This window comes from Physeter macrocephalus, chromosome 1, assembly GCF_002837175.3.
Source record: "Physeter macrocephalus isolate SW-GA chromosome 1, ASM283717v5, whole genome shotgun sequence".
NCBI lineage: Eukaryota > Metazoa > Chordata > Mammalia > Artiodactyla > Physeteridae > Physeter > Physeter macrocephalus.
This window is the reverse complement of record NC_041214.2, coordinates 61,071,532-61,092,910: the sequence shown is the minus strand read 5'-3', so window position 1 is coordinate 61,092,910 and position 21,379 is coordinate 61,071,532. Positions and strand designations below refer to the sequence as shown.

At 37.7% G+C, this 21,379-nt stretch overlaps 1 protein-coding gene across 1 annotated transcript in view; it reads left to right on the top strand.

The window, feature by feature from the left end:
* Positions 1-21,152, top strand: part of WDR49 (WD repeat domain 49) — a 149,361-nt gene extending 128,209 nt beyond the window's left edge. The window contains 6 exon segments of the mRNA XM_024124198.3: positions 1,737-1,762; positions 1,765-1,848; positions 3,695-3,721; positions 3,724-3,837; positions 20,884-21,004; positions 21,125-21,152. Coding sequence (XP_023979966.2) covers positions 1,737-1,762; positions 1,765-1,848; positions 3,695-3,721; positions 3,724-3,837; positions 20,884-21,004; positions 21,125-21,152 — 400 coding nt within the window.
* Positions 21,153-21,379: the final 227 nt, after the last annotated feature.

Below are 21,379 nucleotides of genomic sequence, written 5' to 3'. Positions count from 1 at the left end.
CACACACACACACACACACACACACACACAAATCTATAATTCCAAATAATTTATGTAGATACGCCCCCCAATCAAGGAGGTGGAGCTTAACTCTCCTCTTCATCTTCCTTAAGTGTAGACTGTGCTTGGAAACTTGCCTCCAGAGAGTAGTGTATAGACAGGAAGGGAAAAAGGAACTTTGCAGAAACTTGGGAAACACAACCTTGGCCAGGTGATAAAGTTAACATCAACAGTGGTAAGTCAGGTTGATAGCCTGTGCCCTTGATAAGATATAATGAGAATAGCACTTCATCTCTGTTATCTTCCTTCTGACAACCCATAATCCTCGTGTAACCATAAGAAAAACATCAGACAAACCCAAATTGAAGGAGATTCTACAAAAAAACTGATATTTCTTAAAATTGTCAAGGTCATCAAAAACAAGGCAAGTCTGAGAAATTATCATAGACCAGAGAAAACTAAGGAGTAAGAAAACTAAATGTAATGTGGTATCCTGGGATAGAAAAAGGACATTAGGAAAAGCTAGGAAAATCCTAATAAAATACTAAGGTTAGTTAATCATAATATGTCAGTATTGATTGTGACAAAGGGTAATATAAGATGTTAACAACAGGGAAAATTGGGTGAGGGGTATACCAGAACTCTGTACTATCTTTGCAACTTTCTGTAACTGTAAAACTACTCTAAAATGAAACTTTTACTTTTAAGCTCATTTGAGTTTGGGAGATACAGTCAACTAGAGGAGAGGAAAAGGAAGGAGGGAAATAAACATTTATTGAATACTATTATTTATTAGACACATCGCTGAGCATTCATCCATCTTATCTCCTTTAAAATCACAGTAAGAATCTCATACAGAGCAAGAAATTGAGGCTGAGAGTATAGGAAACATCTCAAGGTTCTATAGCTACTCAAAATGGCAAAATAGGGAATAATAGTGTAGCAAAATAGGGAATAAAAGTTAAGGACAGCAGTAATCATAAAGTGTTAAAGGGTGTAAGGAAAGGAGGCAGAAGGGAGAGGGCAGGCCCAATGGCTCTCAATGATTTTGTGAAAAATAGGTATGTTTTCTGGCCTGAGGCTTCCAAGAGAATAATAACAATTTTTGGAAACATGGCTTGTAGCTGTTAAGGTTGAGGTCTGTGACAGTGAATGTTAAATATATTTGAGACCATTTCCTGTTTTCTGACTGGAATTATATGCACCTGTGGACTAGTTTCACTTCCTGTGTTTTATTGATAAAAACTTTTCCTGTGGATTCAAACTAATCTAAAGTTTTCCTATCGATTCATATAAAAAGCCTCAAAAGCACTGAACTTTTTTTTTCTTTTTGCATTTTGGATACCATAAATGAAGATCCAGGCATAACACTGGATAAAAGAGCTTTTGACACATACCACTGATTAGCCCATATAATTTACACACAGGGCAAGGATAGTGTGCGTTTCTGTGGCATTTTCCTCTTCATAGTTTTTTCTCTGACCTTCCAGTTTTCATGGGGACAGGACCTTTGCTTAACTAGCTTCTCCTCTTTCGTGGCTCTTACCCTTTTATACCATCACCTGGCTAGTAAGCATTTTATTCAAAGATATAACTTGATTAGTGTAAACAATTGTCACTACTTAGGTCCACAGGATAGAGATGTTTTTTGTTAAAGGTGTATATTTACAGCCAGAAAGTGTCTGTTCATCCTTTGTGGTTGATATTTTGTTTCATCATAAATTATTTTCTTCCAGTGTCAGACCATCAGAAGTTATAAATTTAGGTATGAATATAAGGAAAGAAATGTTTATAAGAAAAAAACACATAACCTTTACAATGGTGAAGTTATACAAAATCATTCAGTAAGTAATCACTGTTGATATATTTTTATCATGTTATTATTTTATAGATTGGTATGAAGAAAACAAGTAACTACTCTATGTGCCAGGAATGTTGGTATTCCTTAATAAATCTGAAAGTAAGCTCTTGTGATCTCATTTTAACAAAGGAGGAAAGCGAGGCTCAGAGATATTAAGTGACTTGTCCAAGCCTTCACAGTGTACAATAGGCAGAAGTATAAGGTCTAAACCAGAAAACATGTGGAAAGTGCCCACTATCGTTTCCAAAACAGAGTTGGCAGAGGATGTTAATTCTCTCTCCTAAGTGTTTAAAAGATAAAAATAAAATTAAAACTATTTTTGTTCTCAGAAAGTCCAAAGCCACACAGAACAACATATTTGTTTAGTTGTGGCTGACCAGAAAAAAACTGTAAAAGAAGTAATTGAAACAAAATAATTGTTATCATATTGAAGTGTGTTATTTAGAAGAGTAGTGAGAATCATTCTCGAAGCTCCATCATATAACGAGAATATTTCACTCACTACAAATGTTTTGTCAACTTATGTCCAGGGGGAAGCTGCACTTTCACAGAGAAAATGTGCTCATTTCTGTTGAAATTTTGCTGTCAAAAGGTACATTATTATTTAATATTCAATGCATATTTATAAACTAATCTACTCTATAGGGGTTTTGTCAGGATTACATGAGAAAATATATGTTAAGCACTTAATGCCTGGCATGTTGTAGAAACTCAATACAGTTTTATTAGTAATATTATTTATTATTATTATACCTTGGAGCACAACTTTTAGAGTGAAATATACTTGAGTTGATGTCCAAGGTCTACCATTTACCAGTTATGTAAATTCAGGCAAGTTACTAAAGCATCTTGAGCCTTGATTTCCTCATCTGTCAAAAGGGCATAATGATACTTTACAGGTTGTGAAGATTTCTCCTTTGGTTTAATATAACACATTGGTTCCCAAAGTACGTTCCCTGGTCTACCAGCATCAGCATCACTGGGCATTTAGGTACATTCTGGCACCCCATCCCCATCCAACTAAGTTAGAAACAGGAATGGTGCAAGTGGTTTATGCTTTGATAAGCCCTGCAGATGATTCTGATGCCTGGTACAGTTTGAGAACCACTGACATGGCACATGACTTGTCTCTGAGCAGGTGCTAATTACCTGTTAGTTTACTTTTCCTAGATACTGAGCCACCACAATGACAAAAGCACAGACAGATTTTACCTTCACAGAGCTAACAGTTAAACAAACATAGAATCACATCTTGAATTAAGGTTTTGTAGACTTCCATTCCATTATCCATTTATCCCATGAAGCAAAAAGAAAACTTTTTTATTCTGTCCAAAACTTTGCCTGTAAGGGCATAATTAAGAGTCTTCCTTCCCATTATCTCACTGTGTGCATCATAGATACAATAATAAAGATCTGGTTTACATTTTAGCAAAATGAAAATGAACCTGCAAACTCCAAATTTTAGATATGTTGTTAAATGCTGAAAAATATATTCCATCTCACAAAGCCTACAGTTTTCTTGCAGATAAAAGAGAAACTGGAGCTTTTCCAAAACTGCAGAATACTCATTTTCAAGGGAAAATAGCAAAGAATACAAAATGAAAAATAAATGAATGGGGAGCCTTGAGTTTCTTTTGGTCCCTTTGCATAAAAGGACCATGGATTTATCTTGAACAGCTGTGTTTATAGGGTTTGCTGATCTGCAGCTGTACCAGCTGAGTAACAGAGAGGTTAGATTTTTTTTTAAAAAAGTTAACTTGGAAATGTGCTAGCCCTTTCTGAGGAATTAATGATATTATACTTTTTTTTCCCTTAAAACCTGCTGTTGTCAAGGCGGTTTTAGGTCATTAAGCATGGGAAACTTGAACTACCTGAAGTGAATAAACCAGTTTTTCTTCTAGACCCTGAGAAATACTTTAGGGAAGAGCCAGAGGAGGAATGTCCCCAAATTCCGGAGCTTCTATCACTTTCTGAAAGTAAGTCCTCAACCATCATACCACGTCCATCCTCTCTCCCCACGAAACTCAACCAATTAAGAAAACAAAGTAGAAAAGCACGAAAGTAACACGTGTTCGCCTTGTAGGTTGCAATGAAATGAAGTGTGGTTAGACTGCTAAGATTTATAGCTCAGCTGCCGATCTGTGTTCTCAGAAAGGACAGACAACAGGCCAAAATACATAAGAGGAATATTTTTGTTTTGCCACCTTTCTAAAGTCAGAATGCCATGAATATATACAATAAGTCTGCTATGAATGAGAACCCATTCCCCCCAATAATCTTAATTTGCAGATCTGATACCAGAGAAAGAGATATCTTAAGGCGGCTTCAGAACAGAGTCTCTGACAATCTGGTTTTGTTCTTTTCATGTGAAACACTAGAAATAGCAGCTACTTAAAGTGTATTGTCTTAGAGCCTTCCAGCTGTTGTGCTAGGCTAATATGATGAGTCGACAAGAAAGCTTAATTTAGAAAACAGAAGTGAATGATCTCTGAGGATTTGGAAACAAGATGTGCAAAAGAATGCTCTATTTTTTCGGACTATTATAGGCTTCCGAGTGTCTAAGAATTTGAAGAGTAATTTCTGTACAAACATCCTACCCGCAAAGAGGGACCCGATGGGAGTGCAGACAACACAACCTGCTCCTCAACGAGGCACTCAGAAAGCATATGGACACTGCAGGGAACTCATTTAAAATAATTAATGAAAAGAGAAGTTTTCAACTTGTAACAGTCAAAAGATCAGAACTGTACTCAAACCATCTGAGATCTGTGGTTTCTAAACTTTTCAAATCCTCTGAGATGGGGGTTCAGCATCATCCTTGAGAAATAATAACCCTTGTAGGAGGGAGGCATTTATGTCTACACTTGGGGAAGTTTAAGCCTCTTGTCTCTGTTTGGTTCCCTATAACAGCTGGTCAACATTTTTTTTTTAATTCCACTTGTAAACAAGACACAGCTGTCATTTCTCACCGCTATATTTCCAGTCTAATTATTATCAGCTTCCTTTGCTTTTTCTCAGTTTCTCTTTTCTAAATCTATAATCATTCATTTGCTCTCAGGAGGATCATCTGTGATATCTGCTCATTTCTTCTAAAAACATGAATCCACAAGCGTTAGGGCTTTAAATAACCTTTAGTGCATCTGACTGGGCTTTCAGTCTATCAGCCTACTGCTTTTTCCCCAGGATGATTCATCTTCAAGAATAAACATGGGGAGGACTTATCTTGTCCTGCTGAGTCACAGACGGAAGAGAATGTGGGGAACAGACAGTAAGACAAGATGCAGGGAGCCAGAACAAAGTGTAAAGACAGTCCAGACATAGAACATGCACACAGAAAGAAACCAAGATGGAGCAAGGAGTCAGAATAGAGGCAAGAGAAATAGGAGAGAAGGAGATTGCAGAAGCTGGAGAGCCAGGAAGTGGGAGAGAGCAAGGGTGAGGGCAGCAAATGCCTCTCCTCAGCCCTGGGAGCTCCTGTTTTTGTGAGGAGCCTTGCACGTTCTGCAGCAGGAGAATTCTCCTTCATCTGCAGATAAATTCTCCTCATGGGCAGGGAGGATGTGTAGGGGAAGTTGGGGGTGAATGGCTGGTTGGAAATACTGAAAATACAAAAAAACCTCTAATACATTTTCAAAGAGAATTTTTTCTCCTGGATTTCTTAATATAAAATTTTCCTATAATTTCCACACCGTTTAAAAAAGATGTTTTCTCTCTTTTACTTTTCTGTTTTCTTCTTCAGCTTTTCTTCTTTGCTCCCTTTTAAATATTTCCACTCATCTGCTTTCTCTGCAAGTGAAAATAGTTCCTTTTTAAAAAAGTTTCACCGACTTGAGGGAGAGACAGATGTAAACTACTGAGGACAACAGAACGCATGACACATGCCACCACAAATGAGGTTCTGTGGACGCATCCGGGAAGAAGGCAGATTAACTCTGCCTGGGGCATAAGAAGGAATTAGTGGAAGTCACCTCTGAGCTGGAACTTAAAATGAGTAGGAGTTCAAAGGGTGAGGGAGGAGAAGAGGAAGTCAAGATCAAGGAAACATAAGGAAAGACGCGTTGTGGATGAAGTAGGGCACAAGCCCAAATGATTCCAAGCTGGCTGCAGTGGGTGACTTCAGATGGTGCCACGTTGACTGAGTTTGACACAGATGAATAGAGTTGAGTTTGGAATGTGTTGAGTTTGAGGTACTGGTGCACTATTTAGAAATAAGGGTCTGGAGAATGGGAGAGGATGGTAACATGCTCTGCATAATAGCAGTCTTCAAATAGCTGATGCAGAAATCATGTTTGCTCATGTGTTTATTTAGCCTTCCTGGTGAATATTGAATGCCTTCTCTGTGCTGGCCCTTGTGCTGGGTGGTGGAGGCGCAGAGCTGATGTGTAGAGGCACAGCCTTCAAATCTCTTGAAGACTAGTTGGGGAACTAGATAAGGAAACAAACCATTATGTTTTACAACAAAGGCTATAATAAAGATAAGCACTGGGAACTGTGGGATCACATGGAGGTTCACAGATGATTTTTCAGAGAAACCAGATTGTGCCTGAGCTAGATATTAAAAGTTAAATTGATATTAGGTAAGAAAAAAGGGGGATGATATTTCTGGCAAAGGAACAGTATATGGATGGTGTGCTAAGGGAGCTATGAGTAGTCCCAAATGGCTGGGTTCTAGAAGGGACATGATGAGAATTAAGGCCAGAGAGGTAAACGGGGGCCAAATCATGGAGCACCTGGTGTACTGTGTTAAAGACTTTGGTATTTATTTTACCAGAAATGAGGAACCATTGGAATGGTTAAGTCAAGTATTCTGAATTATCCCATTTTATCTCTCTATTAATTCTTCAGTTTTTAGATCTCTTTGTGTTAGCCTTTTAGTGATTACTCTAGAGGTTACAGTACTTTATTTCTTTTTGGGGTACTAGGCTTCCATCTGAGATTATTTTCTTTTATTCAGAAGAAATTTCTGCAGTATTTCATATAATGTTGGTCTGCTGGTGAGTAATTTTCCCAGCTTGTATGTGTCTGAAAAATGTGTTTATTTCATTTTGACTTTGGAAGGATTTTTTCACTGGGTTTAAAACCCTAGATAGCAGTTTTTTTCAACTCTTTAAAGATACCATCCCATTGCTTCCTTGCTCCTATAGTTTCTGTTTAAAATTCCACTCTTCATATTATTGTTGCTTCTTTGAATGTAATTTTTTTTCTGGCTGCTTTACAGATTTTTTTCTTTATCCTTGTTTTTTAGCAGTTTTATCACAATGGGCATAAATACACTTTTCTCTGTATATATACTGCTTGGGGTTGATAGGAATCCTTGAATACATCTTTCTTCAATGTTGAATAATTCTCAGCTATTATCTTTTCAAATATTGTTTCTTTCCAGTTACCACTCTCCAGTCCTTCTGGGACTGCAATTACACATATGTTGGATTTTCATTATATCACAAACATTTCTTATGTTCTTCTCATTTTTCCATTTTATTTTCTTCTCTGGGCTTCATTTTGGATATTTTATATTGACTTATCTTTGCATTCACTAGTCCTGTCTCTTTTGCCAGTCTCTTTTAAACCCATGATATCAGTTCCCAATTTCAGATTTTATATGTATATGTGTGTGTATATATATATGTATATGTATATATATTTCTAAAATGCCATTTGAATCTTGTTTATATATATATTCTAATACTCAGTTGAAATTACTTCTGTTTTCATCCATTTTGTCCAAATTTTCTCTCTGTTTTCTTTAACATATTTATAATAATTTTAAAGTCCTGGCCTGCTAACATCAGTATCTGGGTTATCCTTGGATCTGTTTCTAACGTCTATTTTTTCCTCTTGGTTATTGGTCACATTTTCCTTCTTTCTTGCAAGTCCTGTAATTTCTGTATAATTTTTTATTATATGGTAGAAATTATGTGTTAAAGATCTACGGATAATGAACTTAACATTTTTTCTCTGAGGCAGTGCACCCTTTCCTTAGCTGGACAGAGAGCATGAAGGGTGGATCATGTTAATCCAATTAGGGATGGAGTTCGGTCAGTGCTGGGTTATGGCTTTAGTTAGACTTTGTTTACTTTCAGTTTCAAATGTTTGTTTTAGGCCTCTCTCTGTTGTGGAATATTGTGACAGCAAGAAACATTAATCTGCCTCCCCAGTCCAATCCACAGCCTCCCACACTACCCCAGCACTCAGAATATGTCCTGTGGGGAACCCTGGCCACAGTTACAAAGTTTCTCCAAATTCCAGTCCATCACACCAACCCACATAGTCATCAAAAGCTCTTCTGATTTTCCTTTCCCTTAGAAAATCTGTCTATGGCAAGCCTGTTTCTTAGCAATGCCCAGACATGATTAATCCCCAAAGGGAAGAAAAGATTTGGCAATCTCAGCTCATCTGAGAATGGTTCTACTATCTCATGAATTTTAATTTGATAATATTTGTTTTCACAGCTCTCTGAAGGCTTTAAGAGTATTATTTCTGTAATTTACCTTTTTTTTTTCCCTATCTGGTACAATGAGAAGGAAGACCTGCCACTACTTATTAAATCCTATCCAGAAACAAAATTCCTCTTGAAATGTTTAAGCAGGCAAGTGACATGACCAGATTTGCATTCTAGAAAGCTTTCTGGAAACTGTGTAGTTGATGCATTATAATGGGGCTAGACTGAAGGCAGTGTATGTATTAGAGTGGTGGGAACTTGTTGTATGACGCAGCTATCTTCTTTTGAATTTTCACTTTGCCTTCTACTAGTTGTTTACATCTGGATAAATTAAGCTACAAAGTCTCAGTTTTCTCATCTGTAAAATGGGGCTAATGGTACCTGCTTCTTGGAGTTGTGTGGGTTAATTTTAGCACAATGACTAGCACATAATAAGCACTCATAAATGGTAACTATTATTATTTTGATGATAAGGGGACCCTAGAAAGGAAGTAACTATTAATTTGAGAAATGTTGCAGAGGTAGAATTTAAAGGATTCTGTGCCCCGATGAGATGTTAAGACATGTATGACTATCAGGTTTCCAGCCCGGATAACTGTGTCAAAGAGAGGCAGTTACTGAGAGAGGAAATATAGGAGGAGAAGATGATTTAGAGTTAGTTTTCAGAATATGTTGAGTCGGAGGTACCTGTGGGGCATCTACCAAGAAAAGCTAACACTTTTCCAAGAAACTGACTATAGTAGAGAGGAAAGAAAAAGAACGGTAACTGAAGAGCAACTACAGTCAAGGCATGTTTTAGAATTAATTTTATTTTTCAGTTCATTTTTTCTTCTGATTTTAGATATAATATACGCACATTATAGAACATTGGCTAGTAAGCAGCAAAGAGAATTCTAAAGAACACAGGAATAGAAGATCTAAAGAGAAGCCACTACTCCCAGGCCTGAGATAGACCAGGAAATATGCCCACCTAAGCTAGGGTGGAGACCCAGACCTTGTGCAAGAAGGCTTATCACTGTTTTGCCACCTGGCAAGGTGGCAGAGCTGCTGCAGATGGAACTTGCAGAAATCTGCTCTCAAGGGCGTCAGGGGAAGCCCTCCACAGGGAGGTGCTGTGTCTCAGAACTCACTGCAAAGCCATCAAGGGGCTGCAGGGGAGGCTGTTCACAGGGAGGAGTCACACTGGCGGCCCTCTGCTTGCCTCCTGGGGTATTACAGAAAGTCATTCATTGCATGCTGGCAGACAGGTGGCACTCTGCTACAAAGTCACCTGGGAGGGTGGCAAGGGAAGCTGTGGCTCTGGAAAAGCCATCCTTGCATCACAGGAGTCTGGAGCTGCAGAAGGCACTGGATGAGCTTGGTCCTGGGGAAGTCATACTGTAGGAGTCTAATGCAGGAGGAACTGCCCTGCAGGAGCCTGGCGAGGGGAGCACCCGCTTGGAGAGAAATCCATTTCTCCTCCAGTGTCCCTCTAGTGCCCTCTAGTGACAGAGCTCAACATTGTACCAGCTGTCAAAGGAGAACCATTTACAAGACTCTGGTCCATTATCACGCAGCGAGCAGTGAAGAGTGGCTTTGGAGCTCAGGGGCAATGCACTGATCATTGGCATAGTACCATCTTCCCTGGCTATTCATGTTTTTTATTCCACTCCTGGTCCTTTGCATTATTTTATAACCTTTGAAATCACAATCTTTATTCCTACTCAGTTATAAGGTGTTAACGGTTATGGTTGTCTTTTGGAGAATTTCCATTTATAGAATGAATAAAACTTGGAAGACTCAAAGCAATAAAGGTATAATAAGGGCAAAATTTCAAGCATAAACCTGGCTTCAAATCAAGACTCTACCACTTGCTAGCTGTATGACCTTGAGCAGGTCAGTTAAACTCTCTATGCCTTAGTTTCTTCAACTAATAATGGGCATCGTATTAGTTACCGTCTTCATAATGTTGCTGTGAACATTAAGTGAAATAACCCATGTGAAGCCCTTAGCACAGAGCCTGTCACCTAATAAGAGTCTGATACATTTCTTTATTGATGGTATTTTATTATTATTATTCCACTAAATGTCTCTTTGTTATAGGAATTATTATTGCCCCTATTTACTATATAAAGAGTCTCTGGCATAGACTCTGTGGGGTAGAAAAAAGAGTTTAAATAACATACCTAGTCTCGCATAGCTAGTAAAAGGTGGACCCTAGTTGAGAAGTGTCCCTGTTTTACAGGTGTCCATGTTATTAATATTTCTAGGTACAGCCTCCGTTGTTCAAATAACGTTGAAATCATAGTCCCTCGGCAACCTATTCTTATGTGGCTTTCTAAAACCAGCTACTTCACTATAATATTACCTATTTTTATCACTTTCATTTAAAATTGTTCATCTCCTTTTTCGTAGGAGGCCACTGAATTTAAAAATTGTTATTATAAATGAGCACTTAAAAAAAATCTCAATTACTAATACGTGCCCTCCTCCACACTATCATTACAGAGTCTACCTTAAGTCTTTGCAGTGCATTTTACACACATTCCTGAAATCTCCATAATTACAGTGTGCTGAAGGTTATTTGGCAATTGTATGATGAGAGGCATTTTGCCAGACTTACTTTCAACATTCTAAACTACCGCTTTGGAACTTGGGACAGTTTCAAACACTTTATAAGCCCCAGGTGACTTTTCAGTTTTGCCTACTGTGTTTTTAATGTTCTTTTGTATTTTCTTTCTTTCCCTTTCAAGTTGAAACATCTTTCACACTCTCTCTTTAGCTTCCAAGTTGTTCCCCATGGGTTCTCAAACAGCTTGAAACCCCTTTTTGATATGCTTTATTCAAAAAACTGGAATCTACTTAGAAGTGGCTCTGGGTCAGGTTTTGCCAATAAATTCCCCAGAAGTCATCATATTGTACCTATAAAATCTTTAAAACTTCCAGCGTAGAGAAAATGCTGCATTAGTGATACCTCAGGTGAATTGTTTTGTTGTTGTTGTTTGTCAAAGACAAAATGTGCGGGACAATTAAAGAGATGATCTTATTCAAGCTATTGCAACAGGGAGAATAGTCATTAAAGAGGAGTATCTCAAAAAAAGGAAGGGGGCTTGAGCTATTATAGAGACAGGTCAATGAATCCATGAGTCTTATTAGACTTGGGAGGAGGGTGAAGAGGGTCTTATCTCAGAATGAGAGAGAGAAGAGTGGTCCTTTGCTGTTATCTGTTTCTGGAACGCAAGAGGGTCGGGCCATTTCTTAACTGCCTCCACTTTCTAGTTGCACAGGGTAAAAGGTCAATGTTGTCAGCCCCTTTACTTTTGTTCAAGATGAATGATTACTGCTCATTGTCGAACAGCCCAGAGGTGATCATGAATCTTCTGGGTGGGGCAGAACAGTGTCTGAGAAGTGTCTCTCAGGGATTCTTGTTGGCATTGCTTCTGTAGAACCCGTTGAACCAGATGTTAGGAGGGGGGGATGGTCAGTTGTTTTGGTGTCCTGGAGGTCCTGAGAGCAAAGGACAGTTGCAAGGTAGCACAGAGTCTGAATAAAGATTTGGGCTGTCAGGTTTTAGTTCTCAGTTTTAGACAGACGTGAGAATTGAAAAAGTTTGGAGGATTGTGGTCAGATATTGAAGAAAAGTGGGAGGATTGAAAATTTGGTAAGAATTGATCATTTGTGCAAGATAACTGTCCCTGACCCAATTTGCAGGTAGGTACAAAAACTGGTGTTTCCAAGGAAGGGGAGCAAGTCAGTTAACACTCTACCAGATGAGATGGAGTTTGCATATCCATGGTAACCTGCAATTTACAAAGAGGGGCAAAATAGTTCAAAAATGGTGAACTCAGCCAGAATCTGCCTACTCAGAAGGGTGTGCTAGAGACAATACTGGTTTTTCATTGATATACAAACTTACTCTCTATAATTCTTAAGCTACAGGTAAAAAGTATACACACAGGATTTTAGTAAAATCAACCTTATATATCTTTGCTTTAAAATACTATCTTAAATGTAGTACCAGTAAAGAAAAAGAATCAAATATTGTGGTAATCTTCTTACTTGACCAAATAATTAAATACAAGAAGAATGCATTTATAGATATATTCATTTTTAGTAGGAGATGAGAGATTTCTACACATGATTCATGCCAGGAAATCTTAGATAACTGAAGATACAGACTGAGCACAAAACTCAGAGATATCTTAGAAGTAAAAAAATCCTTCCTATTATTTTATATCTTTGTTTATATGATGTCACCATAATTTGAGTCCTATAAAACAGAAGTCATTAACATGTGAAAAACATTTTTTTAAAAGATTCAACAGATGCTTCACATCATATGTCATCAGGGAAATGCAAAGTGAGAGAACAATGAGTTATCACTACACACGCATTAGAATGGCCGAACTCCAGAACGCTTACACCACCAAATGCTGGTGAGGATGTAGTGCAACAGGAGCTCTCATTTATTGCTGGTGGGAATGCAAAATGGTACAGACACTTTGGAAGGCAGTTTGGCAGTTTCTTACAGACTAAACATACTCTTAACATGCAAGCCAGCAATCATGCTCTTTGGTATTTACCCATAGGACCTGAAAACTTATTTTCATACGAAAGCCTGCACGCAGATCTTTATAGCAGCTTTATTCATAATTGCCAAAACTTGGAAGCAACGAAGATGTCCTTCAGCATGTGAATGGATAAATATACTGTGGTGCATCCAGACAGTGGAATATTATTTAGCACTTAAAAAAAGAGCTGTCAAGCCATGAAAAGACATGGAAGAATCTTAAATGAATATTATTAAGTGGAAGAAACTAATCTGAGAAGGTACACACTGTATGATTCCTACTCTATGAGATTCTAAAAAGGCGAAACTATGGAGACAATAAAAAGATCAGTGGTTGCCAGGGGAGGAGAAGAGGTGAATGGGAGGGGTACAGAGGATTTTTTTAGGGCAATGTAAATACTCTGTATGATATTATAATGAAGGATATTTGTCATTATCCTTTAAATATCCTTAAAATGTGTAACACCAAGAGTGAAACTTTAGGTAAACAATGCACTTTGGGTGATAATGATGTGTCAGTGGAGATTCACCCTTACTAAAAAATATACCATTCTGGTGACTGATGTTGATAACGGGAGGGTTTGCATGTGTGCGGGCAGGGGATATATGAGAAATACTTGTACCTTCCTTTCAATTTTGTTGTAAAAATAAAATGGCTCACACACACACAAAAAAGTCTTAAAAAAAAAGGTTGAACAGGTCCCAAGCACGATCATTTAAGAGCCATATGAAGACCACTAAAGCATTTTGATAAATTCTCACTACTCCGCGGAAAACCTGTTGCTTTGTTACCTGATTGTTACACAGTGATGGCTGAAATTAAATGACAGCCTGGCCATCCTGATCTAGTCTATATTTAGGAATTAGAACCTTGATGTCAAAATATGGGCAGTGGATATATCCTGGGTGTCACCCAGGAGCATGTTAGAAATGCAGCATCACAGGCCTCAACTCAGATCTATGGAATCAGAATCTGCATTTTAACAAGACTTCTAGGTGATTTTCATGCACATTAAAGTTTGAGAAGCACTTATCTAGAGGACTTAGAATAGGACAGAGGATGTGAATTGAAGAGAAAGTTTTCAGAATACCGTATATTCATAAACTAACAACAGCTGGTCATTGCAGTGCTGTGTTTACATAGTCGCTAAGTCCCTTCTTGCCAGGGTGCCTTTGTGAGGTTTGCCACTGTTGTTCACCTTATATATAGCTAGTCTCCAATTAGGGGGCAATGGAGGGATCAGATGATAAAGATTAACTTTGCTTTATGAAAATCACTGAATCATTTTATATTAGTGAAAATGTTTGAATAGCTTCATGGCCACCACATCTTTCATTTTCACTGCTTTTAAAACACCTTTTGGTTATCATTATAACAAGCCTTGTTGGGCAGCCAACTATAAAATGAAGTGATTAATGTATAATGTCATCTTTTCCCAAGTAGGAAATAGGGAACATAAATGGTTACCAATAACACTTGATGTTAATTTTTATTTTTTTTAATTTTTTTTTATTTTTATTTTTTTGCTGTACGCGGGCCTCTCACTGTTGCGGCCTCTCCCGTTGCAGAGCACAGGCTCCGGACGCGCAGGCTCAGTGGCCATGGCTCACGGGCCCAGCCGCTCCGCGGCACGTGGGATCTTCCCGGACCGGGGCGCGAACCCGTGTCCCCTGCATCGTCAGGAGGACTCCCAACCACTGCGCCACCAGGGAAGCCCCTGATGTTAATTTTTAAGAGCAGGGGTTGCGGTGAGTGGATGGATATATAGATAAGTGACATGGAGGACCAGCCTTCTATTACCATAATAGAGTCCCTCGGGTCTCTGGAAGGCAGGAATTCCAAAGTGTGAGGAGTGATCCTGCCCCTTTACAAGCCTGGAGGTATCTTCATTCATTTGCTCATTTATTCAACAGATACATTTTTGTGACCCTCTTCTATGTAAATACCAGGCACAATGCTGGGTGCTAAGGGTATATGGGGTATAAAGACAAACAAGGTCTTTGCTCTCATTGAATTTATCACCTAGGGTGATGATAGACAATAAATAAATAACTGACTATAAGAAGATACGTTTGGATAGTGATACTGATAAAAGGTATGAGGAAAATAAAGCAAGACAATGTGATGGAACGTGACTAAGGGGTGCATCAGTGAAGGTCTCTCTGACTGTTGGGCTGAATCCTGAAAGATAAGAGGAAGCAATTCCACAAACAAATGGGGACAGAACATTCAAGGATGGGAGCCGAAGTGTAAAGCTTCTGAGGTGGGAACAAGGTTGGCATATTCCAGGGACAGAAAAGTCAGTGTTGCCAGGGTAGAGTGTGAGAGATGCTCACCGGGAGCCCAAGATGAGGGTAGAAGAATTACGGATCAGTTCATGTGGGATGAGGTAGCCTGGGCAAGAAACTTGGGTTTATTTTAAGTGAGAAGGAAGCCTTTAGAAGGTTTAAAGATGGGTCCATTTGGACGCAATGAGTCCAAATACACTGGCTGTTACTAACCCTTCTGAGTGAACTACTCACCAAGATTCTAAGTAAGTTGTTGGACCCATAAGGCAAGAAGTTTAAGGCTTGAGGTCCCACATAACACCTGTGTGGGAACTTGAAGGTGCTTTAAGAGAAGGTGTATATTTGAATAAACATAAATTTTCTTTTCAAGGAGTATCCGACAGACTCCAGTCACAAACTGCAGGAACCTTGACAAACCAGTCTATTTGTCTCAATAAGAATGCTTCGCCCTTCACGATGATTCTGCGTTAAACAATGCACTTTATGGCAAGTGTATCAGTCAGGGTGCAGGGAAACGAGCAGGACCATGTATTGAAATTTATGACAAGGAATTGCCTTATGGGATTGTGAGGGCTGGTGGAGCAAGTCCAAAAGGAGTAGAGCTGCGCCAGGAAGGAAGATCATCGCAGACTGGGCACAGGCTAAAGCTGTTGTCCACAGGCAGTTAAAGGAAGACGACTGAACTCCATGGGCACAGGCAGAAGTTTTGTCCAGTGTTGGCATTTCTTTTCTGTCTTAGGGAAGCCTCAGTCCTGCTTCTAAGGCCTTCCAACTGATTTAAATTCGGCTCTCCCAAATTATCCAGGATAATCTCCTTATTTAAAATCCATCGATTAGGGACTTTAACTCTATAGGCAAAATTTCTTCAGAGCAACACTTAGATTAGTATTTGATTGAATAACTGGGAAGAGCCTTGCCAAGTTCATCAAGAAAACAAGTCATCACTGCAAGGTTAAAGACATTCTTTTATAATCTTAAACAGGTTCAATAAATGGTTAATGGTTTCTTACATGTATCATAATCCATGGCAGACTCACTTATATGCAAACATTATGCCATTAACCCAGCAGATGCTGTTACTCTGAATAGTGAGAGGAATTGATGACCATTATTCATTTAGAAGGTGTTAGGTTAATGACCTGGCTTTCGCCACATAAAGGAGATTGCTAGTGAAGCTAATGTAGGTTAAGTTTTATAAGCCTTATCTACAAAGTCCCTTGTGAGTATTCGGAGTTTCTTGGAGTTTTAGGGTGTTCTGGGTGAAGAGAGGAAGCCAGGTTGCAAGTGGGAATCATTTCCAGGTAAGCATTTCAGGTACCTTTCCTAAAAGAGATCTGAGAAGAAAAGGATTCAGCTCTACAAAACTCCAGTAATTTGTTGAGATTTATTTTCTCATTCTAAGTATATAACCACTTTTATGAATAATTTTGTATTTGTAATTTTATGTTCATTTTCTTAAAGAAAGCCCCCTAAATTGTAAGCTTCAGGCCCAGGAAACAGGTATCTACCCTTGCATATGAATTGCATATGAATTTTTTATCATTTGTTTTTTAACTCAGAAAAATAAATTATCCCTGGTATTAGGCCAGTGAAAAGGGTTTTCATTTGTAACTTTGCTTATGAGGTAGGTCCAGGTTGCATTTCTGTCTTATTAAAAAACAGAATATGCTGTTTTTCATATACTTTCTTATATGAAAAATAGCATATATTCACACTGATCAAATATTAGAACATATAAAAAATTATTCAGTGAGAAGTCTACCTCCCTTCCATGATGCTGATCTGTCCAGTTCCCACTATCACCTATTTCTGGCAACCACTACTGCGAGTGTCTGTGTATCCTTTGAGGGTTTCTTCATGCATGTATGATTTTAGATTTTGATCCCTGCTTTCTTTTGATTTTGATTTGCCTGGTATACTTTTCCCATCCTTTTATTTCAAATTTTTGGAATCATTTTATTTTAGATGTGAATCGGGTTTTTGCCTTCGATCCAACTAAAAAAATCCATTTTTAAAAATCATGAAATTGAGCACATTTAAGTTTGTTGTTTATTAGACAGTTTGGTTTTGTATTTCTCATACTCTTTTCTGCTATTTACTGTTTATATATTTTTTGAAGTTTTCACTGGACCTGTAATCTTTTTCTTCATTTTTATTTGAGGGGGGGGTGGGTGTTATATGTTTGTTCTGGTAGTACCTTTATACTTATAGATTCATATAATTATAATTGTTGTCACCCTTTATTTTTCTAGGGCGGTAACAATTAAATCTATGCTGACTGATGATAAGTGAACATGTTTCTTCATTCCCCTCCCCCTCTTCCACCACACAATTTTGCTCAATAATATGATTTTTCTTTCTGCTTTTGTTTTGTTAAATTTGCTTATATGGCTATTACTTGACTTGTTGGTTTAAGTCCTTTGTCTCTCAGCTGTTACTGATCTATCATGAATGAAACTTCTTTCTTACTTTCCCAGTTTTTGTTAATTGTATCATTTCTACGTTGTCAGGCATGTGGCATTTGCCTTCTAATTTGTCATCCTAAACTTTATGTTGTTTTAATCTCACTTCTACGTTAAAATATATTTGGTGCTCACCACCAAATCTTTTCCTCAGTCATTTCTCAGTTTATGTTGTAGTAATTTCCTCAAAAAGGACTCTTGGGAACAATAGTCCATGAACTCCCTGCATGTTGAAACTATTGGAAATTTTCAGATTTGATGGGCAGTTTGGGTGTTTATAGTATTCGTACCTCACATATTCTTTCCTTACTTATCTTGTGGGAGTTGCTCTCTTTACTGTCTACTGGTATTGATCATTACTATGAATATATCAAATGCAATACATATATTTCTCTTCTTTTGAGTGACTTGATCATTTTGCTTGGCTGCCAAATGATTCTGCCTTTATCTTTAAAGTCTAGTAACTTTAGTAGGATATGCCTTGTTTTTGACTCTTCTGTTATTCCTGGCACAAGTTATATCCTTTTTTTTCCCCAGAGCAAGAAAAGTTAGGTCTTTTATTTATATCCTTTTTGCCTCCAACTCCTTCTTTCCACTAGAGATATCGCCAAACTCCATCTTTGCCACAAATTTTAAAACTTGTCTCAGGCCAATAACAAAGATTGGCTATCTCTAAGCTATACAAGACATAAATTATACCAAGAAATACCAAATTTACCAAGAAATAAAGGGATCAGGATTTTGGAAAAGTGAAGACACATTAATAAAACTGTGATTGTGTTTGGAACTGAGTTACCAAATATGCAGAAGCAAGTCTGAAGCTCCTGCAGCTTCACTGGTCATTTAAAAGTTCCAAAATACATGCTATGGGCTGAACTGTGTTTCCCCAAATTCCTAACCCCACAGCATCGTATAATGTGACTCTATTTGCAGATAGGGCCATTAAAGAGGTAATTAACAGTATGTCCTTTTTATATATGCCAGGTTGTCTCTTATTTGAGGAAAGTTTTATTACATGACACTTTAAAATATTTCTGCTTAATTTTTCTTTCTTAAGGACTCAGCCCATTTATGTATTTGTTGGGTCTTTTTTTCCCCAATATCTATCATATCCCTCTAATTTGTTCTGTTTTTAATTTTCATCTTATTTGTTTTTCTCACTCATACACTCTACGCTTCCCATTGTGTTACCATGCAGTCTATTCTCACTTGTGATATTTTTTTCCTGAGCTCTGCCTGCTGACATTTCGTCACTTCCCATTGTGTCTTCATCTCGTCCCTGAGATAAAGGGACTTTTGCTCTGTGATCTTCTTTCATAGAGACAGGAGCGTTTTCAAGTTTTAAAATTTAATTTGTGGCAAAATGCTTAGTAACAATATTTGTCCAATGGCAACATGTTCCTGGTGGTGATCTATGTATTGATTAGTTTTGCTGCTCTTTTTAAAATTCATTTTGTTTAGTTTTTAATTTTGCTTGTAATACATTTATGTCCATGCTATGCCAGTTTTAAAAATTTACCCTTTTAATCAATTATCTTTAATGAATTTGGTTTTCTCAGACTTGACATTTGTAGCAGGTCCCTGGGTGAGAGCCTGCCTGGGACATGGGAGCAGTGTGGCCTTCAAGTTTTACAACCTACAGAGGCGGACTGCTTTTAGCAGAAAATGGCTCGTGGGTGTGATTCTTTATATAGTCCTGCCTCATATGTTTCGCTGAACCAAATGAGGTTGGGGAGAGCTTTTGCTCCCAGCCTTCTTCACCCCGTGTAGCATCCGTAGATATAAATGAAAGTTACAGCATTTGGACCGCAGGGTGAGCCCCTCATCTTTAGTGAGCGTCTCTTTGCCAGCACTTTCTGAAATGCTGCAGCTGCTGCTGCCCTTCTTATACTCTCCAGGCGGATCGATTTATCTTGTGTAACTTCTGCCCAATCTCAGCTGTTTGGCTACCCTTCTTCATGTTCTGTAGGCTGCAGGTTACATCTACCTTTGGGTTTTGCTGAACGTGGAATTTGTTCGCGGAGTTACTTCCCCTCATTTTCTTGGTTTTTCTTGTATAATATCCAAGAGCAAAGGGGGCAAGATACTGACTTTTATAGTTACGCTTGTATGAGAAGTGGAGTTTTGTTGTTTTTTTTTAATCCAGATATAGAAAGATGCCTCTATACTGTGAGGTTATTCAATGTTCATGTAGTTTCTTTGTTTCATAATTCTCGGCTTGGTATTTAAAGTGCCCCTCAGTCCAGCTCCAATCTCATTCTGCTTTCCTCTCCTTTATGTTAAATTGTACTGAATTACTCAGAGTTACCTGAAGAGTAGCTCTGTTTCTCCATACTTGTATTTACTTTGTTCCTTCTAGTTGACATTTCCTTTCCCCCTTGCAAACCCTTCCTCATCTCCATAGTCCTCATTATCAATGAAAATCCTCTCTGGGCTTCAAGATCTATCTCAAATAGCATCTGATTCTTAAAGCTTTTTCTCTGATCTCTGCATATTGTTATAAACTCTTTATATGTTTAACCACATAATTTACATTGCTCATATTCTCTTAGAATGGTATCATATTACAGATGAAATTTTGGTTATTTGGCTACTGCTCCCGCTTTCTACCAGTTGGAAGGAAGCCTGTGACTTAGTAATATTTGTGCCCCATTATGCCTGAGCACAGTACGTAATATATTTTCAATAAACATTTGTTGAAATGACAAAATTTAGCAAAAGGCCAAAATTATTTTTTTGAATGCATGGCACAGTTTCCTCCCACTTCTCACTGATGCACATATAACCATTCATGGGGATAATTTGGCTCTTCTTCTTCTGAAGCCACAGATCCCTGCAGGTCAAACTGTCTTATAAGGATGTGATTGCAGATGTACTTGTTTAGTCATGCAGACAAACTGTGTTTTGATGCTTTTAATTGTCTTATTTCAATACAGAATAATTTGTTCTTTGCTTTTTATGAGGCCTTGATAGCTGTTAAGTAGATTAAAAAACAAAAATGGAAAACACAAGCTTCTTTAGACTTCTCCTGTTAAATGGTAGATCTCTATCATGTTATAAATACATTAATAGGACAAACTCTGTTAAAATTTAACTTTTAAATTTAAACAGGACTAAATGGGATAGCAGACGCTTAAGAGGAAAATTTCCCAGAGCACTCTTGGTTTTAAGAACATCCACATTTTGAGAAGTGAAATTTGAAAATTTCTCCCCACTATTTCATTTAATTGGATCTTTTGCCAAGTATAATTTATATGTCATTTTCTTCATCATTTTGTAGCATTGAAAGCAGTATTTGATGAGAAAAGCCTATTCCCCAAAGAAATTCTGGATCGTGAACAAAGAGCCAGGCAATTATGTCAAGACACAAGTAGTGATGTAAAGATAAAAAGGAATAAGAAGCCATTATAATTGAAAGAAAAATAAATATTTCATGGTCACATAAAGTATGTATATAAAATGCAAAAAAAAATGGAATCAAAAATATTGCTCCTTTCTTTTACTTTATATTTGAACTTCAGGAAGCTTCATTTTGAAACAATGTTTTAGTGCTGCTTTTATCCATCACCTTTCACTTTCTCTGCATTTTAAATAGAAAAATATGACTAAAGAGGGGGACAATAGCAATTGGTATTATCTATTCTCAAGTGTTTTTATATAAAAAATGTACAACTCCAGAACAAAGTGTTCTAACCAGTCACACTTCTTGTTGCTCCTATAGATAAATATTTTTGGTCAGTTTTCATTGTAAAATCAATTTGCATTGAAATTAAATA